Genomic DNA, 16015 nt, shown 5'->3' with positions numbered 1-16015 from the left:
ATCTGAGTTCAATTCCCAGCATCCACATGGTGGCTCACAACCATCTATACTTGAATCTGGTACCCTCTTCTGGCATAAAGGCATACATGCAGATAGAGCACTCATAAAAAGAATAAATAAAGAAATCCTTTAAAATTACATTTATTTATATGTGTGTGTGTGTGTGTGTGTGTGTGTGTGTGTGTGTGTGTGTGTGTGTGTGTGTGTGTGTGTGTGTCTCCACATGATTATGGATATGCATGCCATAGCATATATCTGGAGGTCAGAGAACCATCCTCTTTCTACCATGTGCAGTCTAGGGATTGAACTCAGATTGTTAGGTTTGGCAGCAAGTGCCTTTTCCTGCTGAGCCATCTTGCCGGCCCCTGGTATAACTTTTTAAAGTGTTTTTGCATCTTACATTATATGCATCTTGTTGACAGATGGAAATTACACGCTGTGATATATAGCATGCAGTCATATCTGTGTGCAAATATGCTTCTGGTTTATGCATATGCTTTTTACACTTCTTATTACTGCATGTGTATGACTGTGTGTAGGCACATGTGTTACAGCACACGTGGAAGTTCGAGGACAACTTTATGGAGGCAGTTCTCTCCTTCCACCTTTATGTGGTTTCTGGCATTCGATCTCAAGTTGTCCGGCTTGTGTGGCAAATGCTTTATTGCTCAACCATCCCACTGGCCATTAGCCATATGTGTTGATGACTCATAGCATTCTCATGATGTCCCATGTGTAAATTCTGAGAACAGTGGAAAACCAATGTCGTCTTCTTTCACCAATTTTCTAAAACTAGGCCAGTTGAAAGGAGAGAAGAGGTATGTTCTTTCAACCATGTTGGTCCTGTTTTGACCAAGTATGTAGGGTGGTGGTCCAGATGTGAGCAGCATGGGCTAAGGAATACAGCATCACTTTGATGTGGGGTACAGCATTTACCTCCCTTCCCACACACACCTTCCCATTTCCTGTGGGATTGTAGACTACACTTGTTTAATGATTGCTCATGTCACATAGACACAAATGTGCATCTGGGTTGCATCCGCCTCTCCCTCAGCAGACATGAAGGGGGCTCAGGATCCCCAGCCATTCCTACAGAAACATGTCAGAGAAAATCACCTGAATTCATTACTGAGGAGTGGTAGTGGAGTAGTCTGAATCTGAGTATGCAGGAGTTTGAGAGAGCCAGGAGCAGTCACTCATACCCTTTCATGGTTTCCTACCCATGTCAGTAGCATGTCATCGTGCATTTTCACCAAGGAGCTATAAAAAGGTAGATATCTAATTCATTAGTTTTTTGACATGTTTATCTGTTTCATAGCACACATGTTTTTGACCTGGATTTCTTTGTTGACAGAATGAAGTATTCTAAAGAAAAGACATTGAATGTTCTTTTTAGTGCCTATTTCTGTTGTGTATACCAGGCACCACAAATGCTTTGGGGGCATCTTTACCACAATCAATTATTGCTTGTCAGGAATCTACTATTGTTTCTGTGGTGGTTTGAATAAGAATGGCCCCAAAGCCACATGTCTTTAATCCCAGCACTCAAGAGGTAGGGCAGGTGCATCTTTGAATGGAACTCTTTGAAGGGATTACAAGGTTTAGTAGGAGTGGCATTTTTGGAAAAAGTGTGTCACTGGGGGGAAGCTTTGAAGTTTCAAAAGATCCTGTCAAGCCTAGAGTCACTCTTCTCTGCCTGTGGATCAGAATGTAGCTCTCAGCTACTGCTCCAGTGCCTGCCTGCCTGCTGCTGTGCTCCCACCATGATGATAATGGACTAAGTAAAACTGTAAGCAAGCCCCAAATGAATGGTTTTACAGAAGTTGAGTTGGTCATGGTGTCTCTTCACAGCTATAGAACAATGACTATGAGAAACTTTTCATTAATTACTCATGTGTAGTTTGTCTAGTTGCTGTCCATTTGCCCTTTCTTCTGCCATGTAAAAATCCATTCGCTCTAATACCCCAGATGGAATCCATGAATATCTGTGAGTTACCACAGTGCAAAGATGCCTGGCACCTGTGGCTAATTCCATGGGCTAATTCCTGCTCAACTATATCCTAGTTCCTCATGATGCCCAGAAACAGTAACTCAGGCTTCTTGGTATTGCTCAAATGCAAGTTGGATGAATTGAGTAGATGGTTTAGCTATTTAACTTCTGACAGTCAAAGAGCTGGGGATTTAATCAGTGTATGAATACACAGGCAAGAAGCTTTATTGCTTTCAGAGGCCCAGATTCCTAGTCTTCTCAGTGGAAGTCCTCGGGCAAGTCTTGATTCAGAAGCCAGGACCCTGCTCTGTTTAGAAGGACTATCAGAGATATTGGTAGTCTTAGTTAGGATTGTTATTGTTCTGATAAAACACCATGACCAAAAGCAACCTGGAGAGGGAAGGATTTGTTTCAGTTTAGTATTCTCAGGTCAACACAGTCCATTGTGGAGGGAGGCAGAACAAGATTACTAGGGAGGGTCCTGGAGCTAGAAACTGAAGCCAAGGTCATGGGAACACCACTGACTGGGTTGCTCAACCTGCTCTCTTACACAACTCAAGACTACCTGCCCATGGGTAGCACCACCACTAATGGACACCACATCAATTATTAATCAGGAAAATGCCCCACAGGCAATCTGATGGAGGTGGTTCCTCATTTGAGGTTCTCTCTTCCCAAATGACTCTAGCTAGTCTCAAGTTGACAAAACACTAGCCAGCACACTGGTGTATATGTGTCAAGTGTTAGACAATGAGTGCCATCCTGCAATAGTTAATAATTGTGTTTTTAACTACTGTCATAGTTCTGGAGAGATTTCAGTATTGTCTTTCAAAATATATTTTAAGACTTTAAAAAAGTGTGTGTGTGTGTGAGAGAGAGAGAGAGAGAGAGAGAGAGAGAGAGAGAGAGAGAGAGAGAGACAGACAGACAGACAGACAGACAGAGACAGAGATGTATGCATGTATATGACTGTAGAGATCATAAAAAGGGGATGAGATTCCTTGGAGCTGGAGTTACAGGTGTTTGTGAGCCACACAATATAGGTACTGGAAATAGAACTTGGGTCCTCTGTAAGAGCAGCAAGCTCTCCTAAGCACTGAGACCTCTCTCTAGCCTGTAAGTGTTATCTTTAGTGGAATGTGTCTATCTGGGCACTCTGAGATCTGTGGGAGTGAGTGCTCAGTCATCCTTTAGGAACTCGGTTTGCTACTCTATTGACCTTTCCTAGGACTATTTGGTCAGACTCTTTAATACATTAAAGGAATCAGATTGCCAAATCTCGCTGTCAGCTTCCTAACATTCTTTGATTTGAAAGACTTCGCCCTCCTGGAATTGTATTCTCATTGTCCCTGTGGCTGTTGCTTCTTCTAATTTGCTGCATGCCTATTTCCTCAACAAAGCATTGATCTCTGTCTACTTCTTAGGAGATGTGAAGCTGTTCCCAGTCTAAGAATGCCTCATGTTACCATCCTCCCAACAAAGAGCTAGGCAAAGCATTCTCCCGAGAATAAAATTCTGATGTTAGGGAATCTGATATGGAATATGTAGGCTATAACTCCCTTTACATGGCAAGACTGGGGGTATTTTCATAACTATGCAAGTGAGTGACACTTGTTCCTTTGGGAAGATATGCTAATGGCACAGTTGGGGGAGCAACAGCTATACTGCCTGTATTTCACAGCTTTTGTTTCCAGGGACCTTGACCTCCTCTAGGGGTCATCTGGATGTAGGGCAGACCATGATGTGCCTTGATCTCTGGTCCTCAGCCTTTCTGAGGCATCAAAAAGAACCATTGTGCCTTTAATGACATTTTTTTTCATTATTCTTGTCTCTTTATGTGCCATATCAGTATGCTCCTGTGTGTGCAATTTTGTGCAATGCCCACAAAGGACAGGAGAGAGCATTGGGACCCACGGAACCAGCGTCACACATGGTTGTCAGCTTCCATGTGGTTGCTGGGAATGGAAGCAGCGAGGGTTCTTAACCACTGAGCCACTGCCCCAGCCTTCATGCGCTTTTAAAATCATGCTTGCCAGTGTCACCTCCACCTCAGTGGGACTGTTGAATAGACTCTCCAGGGACAAGTGTTTTTCAACATAATTTACTACAGGTTATTCCCAACTGGAGACTCCTCTCTTTCCTCCAGTGTAGCCACAGTGTCCATCTGTCTTCAGCAACTTTTTTTAAGGCAGTGTTGTTACACCCTGTCTGTTGTGTGCTATGGAGAAGGGGAGAGATAACACTTATGGATTCCAAAGATTTTAATAAACCCCCACATAAGTGAGTCATTGATTGATCAGGGCTGCAGGACAAGGACTCAGGAACCTTGTTTCTCCTGTCAGCCCTACGCAGGGGCAGAAGTGGGGTTTATTAGCACAAAAATCACCAACATTTGTTGCTAAGTTACAGTTACAACTTTCACCTATCAGGAATTAAAGATTAGGGACTTATGTGTTTCATCACTGTCACCTGACATACAATGCAAGCCTCTTAGTCCAGTCAATCTTTCTATTGTTAGGAACAGCCATCATGTTTCTAGAAAACTAAAGATGCAAAGTGACTATTTCTATGATCTAGAGAGAAGATTGGGCAGCCAGTGGAAAGTTTTCTGCTCCCCTACAGCTTGGGAACCTGAATTTTATTTCACCCTACAGGTAAACTGGAGGCTGAAGTCAATATGGCAGTACTTAGGCCAAGGTGCTTTTGCCTGTTCTCTTCAGTATCTTAATTATGGTTTCTGTTGCTGTGAAGAGACACCATGATCATGGAAACTCTTAAAAAGGAAAGCATTTAATTGAGGTGGTGGCTTACAGGTCAGAGGTTCAGTCCATTAGCATCATGGTCGGGCATGGCAGTGTGCAGGCAGACATGGTGCTGGAGAGATGGCTCTCTACCATGGTACATGGTAGCTGATGGTTCCTCTGGCTACAGAAAGTACTCTCATACACTGGGTGGTGTTTTGCATATATATGAGACCTCAGCCCATCTCCACAGTGACACACTTCCTCCAATAAGGCCAAACCTACTCCAACAAGGCCACACCTCCTAATACTGCCACTCCCTTTGGGGCCATTTTCTTTCAAACCACCATTTACAAGTAAATGGTGAGGAGTGATCAGAATCCTGGCACCTCTGGTCTGAAGCTTTGTGAACATTAGTCATGTTAAGATTTGAAGGTCCTAGAAGGTCTTCATCTTCACTTCCCAGCATCACGGCAGGCCCCGGAGCCTTTACTAAAGACTGTCTTCAAACCCTTGTCTGCTGTCATCTGATGCTTCTTTCCATGTAAAATGTGATGGCAAATAGAAGTGTTGTCATCCTTTGTGAAGAGTATTTGATACAATTGGTTTAATTATCTTCTATTCAGTGTGATTCAATAAATATTAAGTCCTTATAATATGCTAGGTATCATTCTAGATGCTGAAGACGTAAGAGAAGTAAAACATGGCATTCCTATCTTTGTTGGACTTTTCATTTTCAGTTGTATATATGTCCATATAGGATTTAGCATGACTGAATTAAATGGCTGCATTATTACATTTTATGAAATGCAACTTTTAGGAGGATTCTTGAAGATTGGTCTAGATGCCTCTGGGATCACAAAAGAAATCTGAGTATGTGGTCTTTAGCATGTGTAGCCTGATTTAGCCTGCATATAGTTCAAGTAAATACTCTTGAAAGTCAGAGTGAACTAACTAGTGGGTGTAGGGTTTGGTTCTAGCAAAACTACCCAAGGACAAGGTCAGAATTAAGATTCTTCCTTGATTTTGTGAGTGTGTCTTCAGAGAAGTATCATTTTGATATAAATATTTGACTGTTTTCTCTTTCTTTTTTTTAACTATATGCTTGTAACTTTCATGTATTACAGCATACCCTGGGACCCTGGAGTTTGGAATTCTTTGCCTATTTCTTTCACATAATCAATGGAAATAATAATTTGAGCTAAAATGTGTGTAATTCAGACTGCTGGGTGCAACTTCATAAATCACTGCAGATTTCTATATACACCTTCAATGGATGAATAAGAACCATTCCCAGTGTGTCCCTTTTGTATTGTAATCACTGTGTTGTAATTATGTGCTGTTGTTATGTGCTCAAAATATTTGAGACGACATAAGAAGATGGTCAGTCTTCCTTGCAAGGAGTTTAAATACCAGCTTATTTAGAACCTTTAGTATCTCTGTCTGAAGTGTACCGTAATACAGGAAATCTATAGCCAGTTGGCTGTGAACTGTATTGTGGATATGTGCTAAAAACTTTGGGGAAGAGCAAAGGCACTGAAGGAAGAACACATTTGATAACATCAAAACCATAGGAACCAAGGACCCGCATCTGGTCAGCTTCATGCCTCCAATCTGTGGCTAATTAGCTTTGAGGAAAAATAAGGAGTGTATAAGGGAGATAGAAAAAAGATATTCTGAAAATAATTGTTAGTACTAAAATTTCTGTAGCTAATTTTGGAATGCTTATGTGTATTATGTCATATGCATGATAACAATGTGTGTTTCAGGTCTGCGGAGAAAAGCAACGCTTTGAGAAGTTGATGGAACATTTCAGAAATGAAGATAATAACATAGATTTTATGGTGAGTTATCTTGGGACTACATTCAACAATGCAAACTCAATTTCAGTACCACTCCCCCCCCACACACACACACACACAACACATGCCGCACTCAAGTCGACACACTACAAAGAATAGGAAAATGAGTTCAGTAGTCTTTTATAGGATGTTGTCCTTTATCTGTATGTTCCCTTTTTGGTGCTCTTTCAAGTTTTACTCATTTGATTAAAGGGCAAAATACTAATAATGTACACCAAATAAAAGGGCAAGTCATGCACTTGGGTAAAGGGAGTCAGGACCTGTTGTGAATGCCCACAGCCACCAAGCTGAGTTTGCCAGTTGTGCTGTAGAGTCCTAAGCTAGGTGGAACCTTGATGTTTTACTTTTGACCTCTGTCAGTACCTTCTCTAGACCGAATGCTCAGAGCCTAAAGTGCTTGGCCTTGCTGACTGAACCATTGGCTTGTCCTAGATGGACACAGTGCTGATGGCTCTTCCTTCCTGCTCTGGCTGCAGCACAGGCAGGAGTATGTGGCTCTGCAGGAGCCCTGTAGTCCTTAGGAAGCCACCACAGGGTGTTTCAGCACTTCTGAATTCCACCTCAGTCTTCATTCCGGGCCCAAGACCTCACTTCTCCTGCAGTGAGAAGTGTACCTCTTTCTGCAGACTTTGACCTGCTTTAGTCTTCCCAGGGGCTCCTTCTCTGGATCTCTTGGCCTCTAGAACAGGTATCCTAACAGTTCTTGCAGGCAAAGCCTGTGCTTTGGAATCCTGTATTCATCTGAATCACTGCAGTGACTGTAAGGCATGAAACACATTAGGTCTATTGTGTGAGAACTCGTTCCTTGGACCTCAGATTTATGTGCATTTTAGTTTCAGCTCTTTAAAATCAGGAAGGCAAAATCCTTTATAGAACTTTTCTGTTCCATTAGAGCTGATATTTGCTTTTTAAATTATTTTTAAAAATGTGAAATGGTAAAACAAGTGTCACTTTTACAATGACCTTTTAGTTCTTGTTATTGGGATTTTATGTGATGCTGAAGTGGTTGATAGGTGTATGATGAGCCCTGGACATTGGCTCATTGCCAGCTTCTCTCCCATGGCTTCTCAAGAGGACCTTTCTTGTTCTGGTAGAGCCATGGCTGAGGTCAGCCTATGTACTCAAAGCATGTGCACTTGTTCACACAGTCATTTCTTCTGTGAAAAGCTTTGGGTATGGTGCATCAAAATGGATGTCTGATCTTTTTTTTTTTAATTCAAAGTACCCAACTATATTTACTATATTTAGGCCTTCCCTGTTGGCTATTGGAGTATTAGCTACTATAGCCAAGGAGCTCCTGCCTCTTTGATATAAAAAACAAAATTTGCTCTCTCTGCAATTTGTTGTGTTATGTATTGCCCGCCTTACTCATTTATAATGCCTGCTGACGTGGTCATTTGAGCTTCTGCTGGAATTATCCTAAGTTCCTTAAAGCACTTGTGCCATTTGCATACAGACTGGGACCCATTTCCTGTCATTTTACTTCGTCTGTGTCCAGGTTCACAAGGCACAGTGTGCAGGATGCTGCTGGATTCAGGGTATCATCCTTTACTTGGCTCATAGGCCGTCATGAAAGTCAGCACGTCATTTAGATTTGCTTTCAGAAGCAACAAGGAAAGACGGGAGAGTCTAACTCGATTTCTCTCCAGAAAATGAGGCCTTTGATAAACTTCCTTGGAAATTCCATTGAATTTCCCAGCTTCCCAAACAATATAGTCCCCATATTAAATGGTATAAATCCCTTTAATGTACTATGAGACTTTTTGCCTGTTGGTTTTTTTTTTTTTTTTAATAACCGAAAACTGGAGAGAAAAAAACAAACAAGATTTTTTTTTTTTAACTGGAGAACCTAAACTACTTTTTCACAATTTCAAGAGGGTCCCTTTTCCACTAAGAGAATTTATGTATCTTCTAAGCTATCCAGTATATAACTGTTCTGGTTCCATGTGTTGCTGTGATGAGATGACCCAATAAAAAGCAACTAGGGAAGAAAGTGGTTTATCTGACTTGCAATTCCAGGTTCAAATCATTATAATGAAAATTCACCACAGCAGGATCGTGAGCCTGCTGGCCAACACATCACAGAAGTAGCCGAGTAGGAATGAATGCCTGTTTTCATATTTGCTTGTTTGTTTTCAGATTCATTTGTCTACTCATGTACAATTCAAGACCACTGTCTAGGGAATGGTACCACCTAGTGTAGGCTGGATCTTTTCATAACAGTTAATCAAGACATTTCCCCACTCCCCACCCCCTGCAGACATACATGCCCAAAGACTGATGTAAAGTACGTAGACCTTCATCAAGACCTTCTTCCTGGGCTGGAGACATGGCTCAGAGTTTAAGAGCACTGACTGCCTTTCCAGAGGTTTTGAGTTCAATTCCCAGCAACCCCATGGTAGCTCTCAAACATCTATAATGAGATCTGGTGTCCTCTTCTGGTGTTCAGGCAGAACACTGTATACATAATAAATAAATCTTAAAAAAAATTGATTCCCAGGTTAGTCTAGAATGTATGAAGTTGAAAATTACCATTAACTATCTCAGTAACATATATTTAAAAAAGAATTAGTTCAGTAAAGATAACAAAAATAAAAGATAAAATAAATGCAGAGGGGGAGGGTTGGCAATAAAGCCCAAAGTCAAGGACTTGCTTAATGTGCATGGGACTGAGTTTGATTTCCAGTTCCTGGGAACAAGGGAGGGGGTCAGTAAATGGTTTTCCAAATGCTTGTGAATCTGGTCCGTGATTGTTTTCCCTTCTTCCCAAAGCCTCTGGTGGGTTATGCTGTAGAGGCAAACATGAGTAAGGCATTGTTTCCATCAATAGATTGTCATTGTTGAAAACAGTATGGGTCTGTTGAAATCTGTTCCTTATTTATTAAACTGAGGACTGATTTTTTTTTTTTTTCTGAGACAGGTCTTAGGGCCAGTCTTTTTGAGGAAGCACTGCAACCAAAGTGTTTATGATCTAGCTTTTAGAAAGATGTGAACAGGATTAGTTACTAACTTTTGGTAGGATAGAGCTCAAACTGAATTTTCTGAAGTAGGTTCAACATGGTTTGAATGTTACTCTTTGTATTAATTTCACATTTTATATGATCTATATCTCTGAAGTAATTTGTACTTTGCTCTGTATACCTATATAACTTTTTAAGAACAGCTTTCTTGAAATTAGATTAACATAGCACCTTGGAAAGTGTATGATTAATGTGTGTTAACCATTCACAGTCCAATTATAACCACCTTCATCCCTTTAAGAATCCCTATGCCATTAAAATTGCTTCCCATGTGCTCTACATTTCAACCTTAAGTATCTGCTAATCTGCTTTTTATCGATGTAGTTTGGGATACTCTGCACATTTGATATGAATGAAATCATACAATGGGTGGTCCTTTTTCATTGGCATTGTTTCATTTACCATGACATCCCCAAGTTCATCCATGTCATAACATGTATCAGAGCTTCATTCTACTTTATTGTCTTAGAATATTCCATCCTATGATTGTATTTCATTTTATTTATTCATCATTTATTATCATTCATGATAGACATTGGGTGTTTTTCCACAGTCAGTTGGTATATTTGCTATTAGAATATTTATGTTCTTTTTTATGTGAACAAGTTTCTTTATTTCTCTTAGGCAATTGAATTGTTAAGCCATATGACAAACATGGTGCTTAACATTTTGAGTAACTCATGTTTTCAAAGTGGCTGTATCATTTTACATTCTCACTAGCAAAGTGAGAAGGTTGTTTTTTTTTTTCCCCTACATCTTTGCCAATATCATTTACGTTTTAAAAATTATAGCCATTCTAAGTGACTGTGAAGTAGTGTCTTGTGGTGCCTCTTTGATTCCTTTTATTAAAACTTACAAGATTTTTTCTTTGAAGATTTAGTGACGTCAAAGAAAAAGGAATTAGTGTAAATTGAGACTCATGAAATGAAGTGTGTGTTCTTGAAATGCTTAAATTGGGAGAAAGCACTTGGAGCCAATTTAACCCCTTGGAAATTTCATTTCAGGTGGCTTCTATGCAATTTATTAATATTGTAGTCCATTCAGTAGAAGATATGAACTTCAGAGTTCACCTCCAATATGAATTTACCAAGTTGGGCCTGGATGAATACCTGGACGTGAGTATCACAATCTTTTGGGGGGCCTTTTTTAAGAATGGGTTTATCTCCTGTTCTCTGAGGTTCACTTCATAGTAACATCAGAATGTCTGAAGCACTGTGAGGTTAACGATTGTCGTGCTTGTTAAAGGGAACCAATTTGAATGATACAGTTTGCCAGCAAAGTTGGATTCAATACAGAATTCCTGGGACATCTGTGGGTCCACGGCCTGCAGCCCTTTAGTACTGGAGTCAGACAGCCTCTGGGAGCATTGTTACAACTTTACTTCATTTCTGAGCTCTGTCTAGATCAAGTCTCATTGCATCCTTCATCAAAACTGGAAAAAAAACTTATTTTGGGGCACTATTGAGACCCCATCTGAGCAGGCATGATCAAGCCAAGTATGGTGTAGAATGCATTAATGCTTAGAGCACAAAAATGAAGTGAGGAAATGGACACTGTAGACTTCCTCCTGCAGCTGTTAATTCTGCTAAACATGTTTGCTGCTCTAGAACCCTTGCTTTCACTTCTTGGGAGAAAGGAGTTTAGTTTCTTTTCTTGCTGCCTCACGGAAGTGCCAGGCCATTTCCCTGAAGTTCTTCAATAAAGGAACAGAAAGTATAAGTGGTAGTCATAGATGTACTCCAGGACCTTTGTGTCCACTAGATATATGCCCCTCTTTGTCAGGAAGCTTTTATTTTCCCTTTCCCATGTGAATGTACTCTCTTTAAAACAAGTTAGACTGTAGAATTTCAACTTAAGCCTAAGAGAAAACTCATTTTCCTTCAGAAATTATGTTATCCGAAATTTCTCTTAAAAATACCAACCCCCTGGGGCTGGAGAGATGGCTCAGAGGTTAAGAGCACTAGCTGGTGCTCTTAACCAGAGGTTAAGTTCAATTCCCAGCAACCACATGGTGGCTCACAACCATCTGTAATGAGATCTGGTGCCCTCTTCTGGCCTACAGGCATACATGCAGACAGAACACTGTGCAATAAATAAATAAATAAATAAATAAATAAATAAATAAATAAATAAAATACCAACCCCCTAACCCTGTACTTCTTTAATTGTGTTATATTCTTGCTGGACCCTGATGGACAGAGATCATTAGAAGAAAAATATTCTATGCATCTAACATATAAATATTTTATTTGTTTTCAAAGGCAGCCTTCTTTGCAAGTGGTCATTGATATTCTTGTTAACTTACTGGCATCATCTATGTGCTGGATATTATTCTGGTCTGATATTTCCCCAGAGAAAGTCATAATGTGCCCCATGGGCGGATTGTCTGATTTTTTTCAGCCTCTAATGTCCCCTGAGAAATAGCTAGCTGGGTTGCTTTAGGTCCCTTGTTCTGGGACCCTTGAACTGGAAGACACTTTCTGATTCATGCTTTGGGGATCCCTGAGCTGTTCCTAAGGCACCATCTTAGGAATTGAATCCTGCATGGGGTCTTCTAGCACTGTGGACTGAAATAACCCAACGTTAGATATGAATACAACTGGTAGCTCCTAGCTGTACTCTGTCCCCAGCCACCAATCACAGCCCTGGTAAGATGTCCCCCACTTTACTCTTCTTCATAACACCCTTAGGGGTTATGAAGATTTTCACAGGGCTTGTAGCTATTCCATTTCAAATCCTCCTTTAATGCCTCTGTGGTCTTGATTTTACATATATATATTTTAGGCTAGAGTAGGAAGGATTTGAGGGACGTACATACGTGTAAATGTTGCATGAATGCATGTGTATGTGTATCTGGGATATGGTCTGGCCATACCTTCTTCATAGGGATGTGCTGTAATTCTCTTGAGGATGATGTGTTAAACTCAGGTGGGGAAAAGTAGGATACTTGCAACAGAATGAGTAGAGGGTTGGATAATTACAGTCTGTGTCCACAGATAAATGAATACTATCTTCTCTGGAATTTTGGTGTTTAGAAGCTGAAACACACAGAGAGTGACAAGCTGCAAGTACAGATTCAGGCTTACCTAGACAACGTGTTTGACGTGGGGGCTCTGCTGGAAGATGCGGAAACCAAGAATGCCGCCTTGGAGCGGGTGGAAGAACTGGAAGAAAACATCTCTCATGTAAGTGCATCTCAGAGAGGAAAGTGCACTGGCATCCAGGATGAGCTAATGCTACCTTGGATGGTAGGAAGTGGAAGAGTTTACAGTGGAGGGATAATCAGCTTCTGGGCCAGTGAGCCCTCCAATTCCCTCTGGGTCTTTAAAGAAGGAAGGTATGTCTCAGGAGAGACCTTTGCTTTGTTTCCACTTAAATCCTGTTCCATTTCTCCCAAGTCACATGCACTAGCAATCCTAGTTGCCAGCACAGAGGAGTAGGATGGTTGACAGTGGAAGGGTTAGAGAGGGAAGTGAAAAGAGGGCATCTGGCCTGATGAAGGAGTCTCAAGATGACCCACTTTCTCAAAGTGCCATCAAAGCCCAAGGTTCAGGACTGTCTCATGTCTCTGATACGATCTCCACATTCCTTCCTCAGCAATGCCTCAGATGCTAATCAGGTTCATTTTGTAGAGATTTTACCGGAAATCACTGGCTTGGTCATCTGTGGGCTTCTCTGAAGAAGCAGGTCCTCCTGGTATAATGTCAACTATACAGGGGACAGGGTTCTGATTTTCTTTAAGGGATTATTTATTAACTGCAAACAAGTTAATATGAACCCAAAAGCTTTGAGATGTTAACAAATTTAATATTGAGAATAAATTAGTTCTCAAAAATCCCAAACATTGTGAAGGCTAAATTCTTGTCCCCCCTGCCCAGCAGTGCACCTTGGGCCTCATATATGAGAGGAAGTACTGTACCATGGAGCTCTTGAAAACAAAATTCTTGTCATGATTTGATTGGAATTTTTCTTTATTAGGAAGTGAATTGTTTCTCTTTGTAAGGATATTATTTTTCACTGGGTGGTGGTAGCACACTCCTTTAATCCCAGAATTTGGGAGGCAAAAGAAGGTGGATCTCTGTGAGTTCTAGGCCAGCATGGTCTAGAGAGCAAGTTCTAGGACAGATGAGGCTACACAGAGAAACCCTGTCTTGAAAAAACAAAAGAAAAAAATTAAAAATATGTAATTTTTGTCTCTGAAGAATGCTTTTGTTTTCCACCACTTTATTTTACAGTCTTAAAATTTATATGAGTTTATTTTATCCCTTACCATCACTGAGAAGCTGGTCTCCCTGTGGCTTATAGTTAAAGCAAGGTTCCCTACTTTCATAACTGCATTGATGTGATTGGTGTCTGCTTAGTAAGAGAATTTACAGGTCCAATTATTTCCCTTAAAAGATTTGTTTTCTTTCTTTTTCTCTTTACTTCTTGCCCTTTCTTTGAAATTACAGTCTTAGCTTCGAAATGTCTTGCCTCCATGGTTATTGTTACCTGTGATTCTGTCCAGAGGGAAATCAGAAGTTACTTGGTTATAGAACTTTATGTGACAAGGAACTACTTAGCACCCAGCTTCCCTCCTCCACTCATGCCTCCCAAGCCAGCCTTCCTATATTGTCTTTTATAGAAATAACTGCCATTATTTGGGTAGTTTGGGTTAAAGCAAACCATAGCACTTTGTTTAGCAGACTAAAATAATGTGGCCATGTTTTCTGGTTCATCATTTTATAGCAGCTTTTGCATGATGATCCCTTTTTTTGGGGGGGGGTGGATAAGGTGGCCCTCCACTCTTCCCTAATATTATTTTTTTCTATTCTTGTTAGCCCCAGGACATGGAAGGAGACATGGCTGTGCATGTTCAAACATGGAGAGGCTATTGTATGGGTTATGGAGGCTACATATATATTATTAATTACGGTAGAAACACAAATATGTCTTCAGAAGCACAATGTAACATTTAATGTTTCCAAAAAATAACACATAGAATATATGCAAAATTCTAGTGGGCCCCTGTTTTTCTGTGACTTATACTTCTGAGGACCCAAGGATCTGGTCAGAATGATGTGTGTTATGACACTGTTTCTTTGTCACAATTTCACAGCTGTCTGAAAAGCTACAGGACACGGAGAATGAAGCCATGTCCAAGATTGTGGAACTGGAAAAGCAACTCATGCAGAGGAATAAGGAACTGGATGTTGTTCGGGTAAGTGTGCCAGCAGCAGCTACCCAGGCAGGCATGGCAGGGAATTCAGTGTGCTCCAGCTTTAGGCTGGTCCAGTGTGGAGCATGTTCATTGCAGAGGTGTGTGCCCATGCAGTGTGTTTATTGAAACCATTTCAAGGGTGGTACTCAAAAGTACACATAAGGTATGTGTACACCATGTGTGCGAAATCAAAAACTCCAGCTTCAGTATTCCCTTATTTCAAATTTTGGGAGCAACATTGTCTTCCCATCTTGGGATCCTCCATGTGGTTGTAAATAAAAACAAGGCATGGATTTGATTCATGCCACATATTTATTTTTATTAGGACTTGGACTCCATTGTATTTATTTACTTTGCTTTTACTCAAAACCAGATATTTTTGGTTGCTATGGAAACAATTCACCACACAGGGTAGACCTAAAGGTATTTACCCCAGACCAAAATCCAGTGCATTCTAGCTATTTGATTTTGCCTTACTGTCATTATACTTTAAGTGTCAGGCACTTAGGGAGTACCATCCATGTGTTTGGAACTGTGTAGAACAGAAAGTAGACACAAATGGAGGGCTTTTAGGCACATGGCTTGCCTTCACACAATGGTTAATGTGATGGCACATTTTATGTGATGGTTATTCTGACAGACACCTTTGCATATTTATTTTCTGGCATACCATCAAGGCTAAGTTGTGGCATATGGGTCCTATTCAAGTTCAGACACTTAGATTATTAATGATAGCATGTGAAGAATGTTTCCATGTCTGCTGGAGGTCTGTGGTGACAGATAACACATGCAAGGCCCAGCCAGAAAGTTCAGTTCCACAAAGCCACTTACACTAGAATATCCATGGACTCTCTTAATAGAAACAGTCAAGACAGCCTTTGAATTGAATTTTAATTTTGTTTTATCCTCTAAACTACGAGAAAGATAAGTAATTAGTGGTGGGAAGCTTTGGGTTGTTTTGTTAAATGCATCACTGAAGGAAAAATATTCCAGCAGTGGCTGTCCTGAGCTCAGTCAAGGGCCAGAGAAATGGAGCCATGTCCCTAGCTTTTGGTCACTCATGAATGGGTCACCCCAGGCTTTGCAGAGTTTGTTTGCTTGCCTATTAATTATGTATCTTCTTGGGACAGGGTCTCACTATATAGCTCTGGCTGACCTGATAAATCACTGTGTAGACCAGGCTGGCCTCAAACTCACGGAGA

General features: G+C 40.7%; 1 protein-coding gene across 1 annotated transcript in view; it reads left to right on the top strand.

Annotated features, from left to right (window-relative positions):
- Nucleotides 1–16015, top strand: part of Fmnl2 (formin like 2) — a gene marked incomplete at its 5' end in the record, with an annotated part of 268668 nt that overhangs the window by 228369 nt on the left and 24284 nt on the right. The window contains 4 exon segments of the mRNA XM_027420415.2: nucleotides 6501–6575; nucleotides 10618–10728; nucleotides 12649–12798; nucleotides 14712–14813. Coding sequence (XP_027276216.1) covers nucleotides 6501–6575; nucleotides 10618–10728; nucleotides 12649–12798; nucleotides 14712–14813 — 438 coding nt within the window.

The sequence above is a fragment of the Cricetulus griseus genome, chromosome 6 (assembly GCF_003668045.3).
Source record: "Cricetulus griseus strain 17A/GY chromosome 6, alternate assembly CriGri-PICRH-1.0, whole genome shotgun sequence".
NCBI lineage: Eukaryota > Metazoa > Chordata > Mammalia > Rodentia > Cricetidae > Cricetulus > Cricetulus griseus.
Note: the sequence above shows the minus strand (reverse complement) of the source record. Positions and strands in the feature narration are given on the sequence as shown.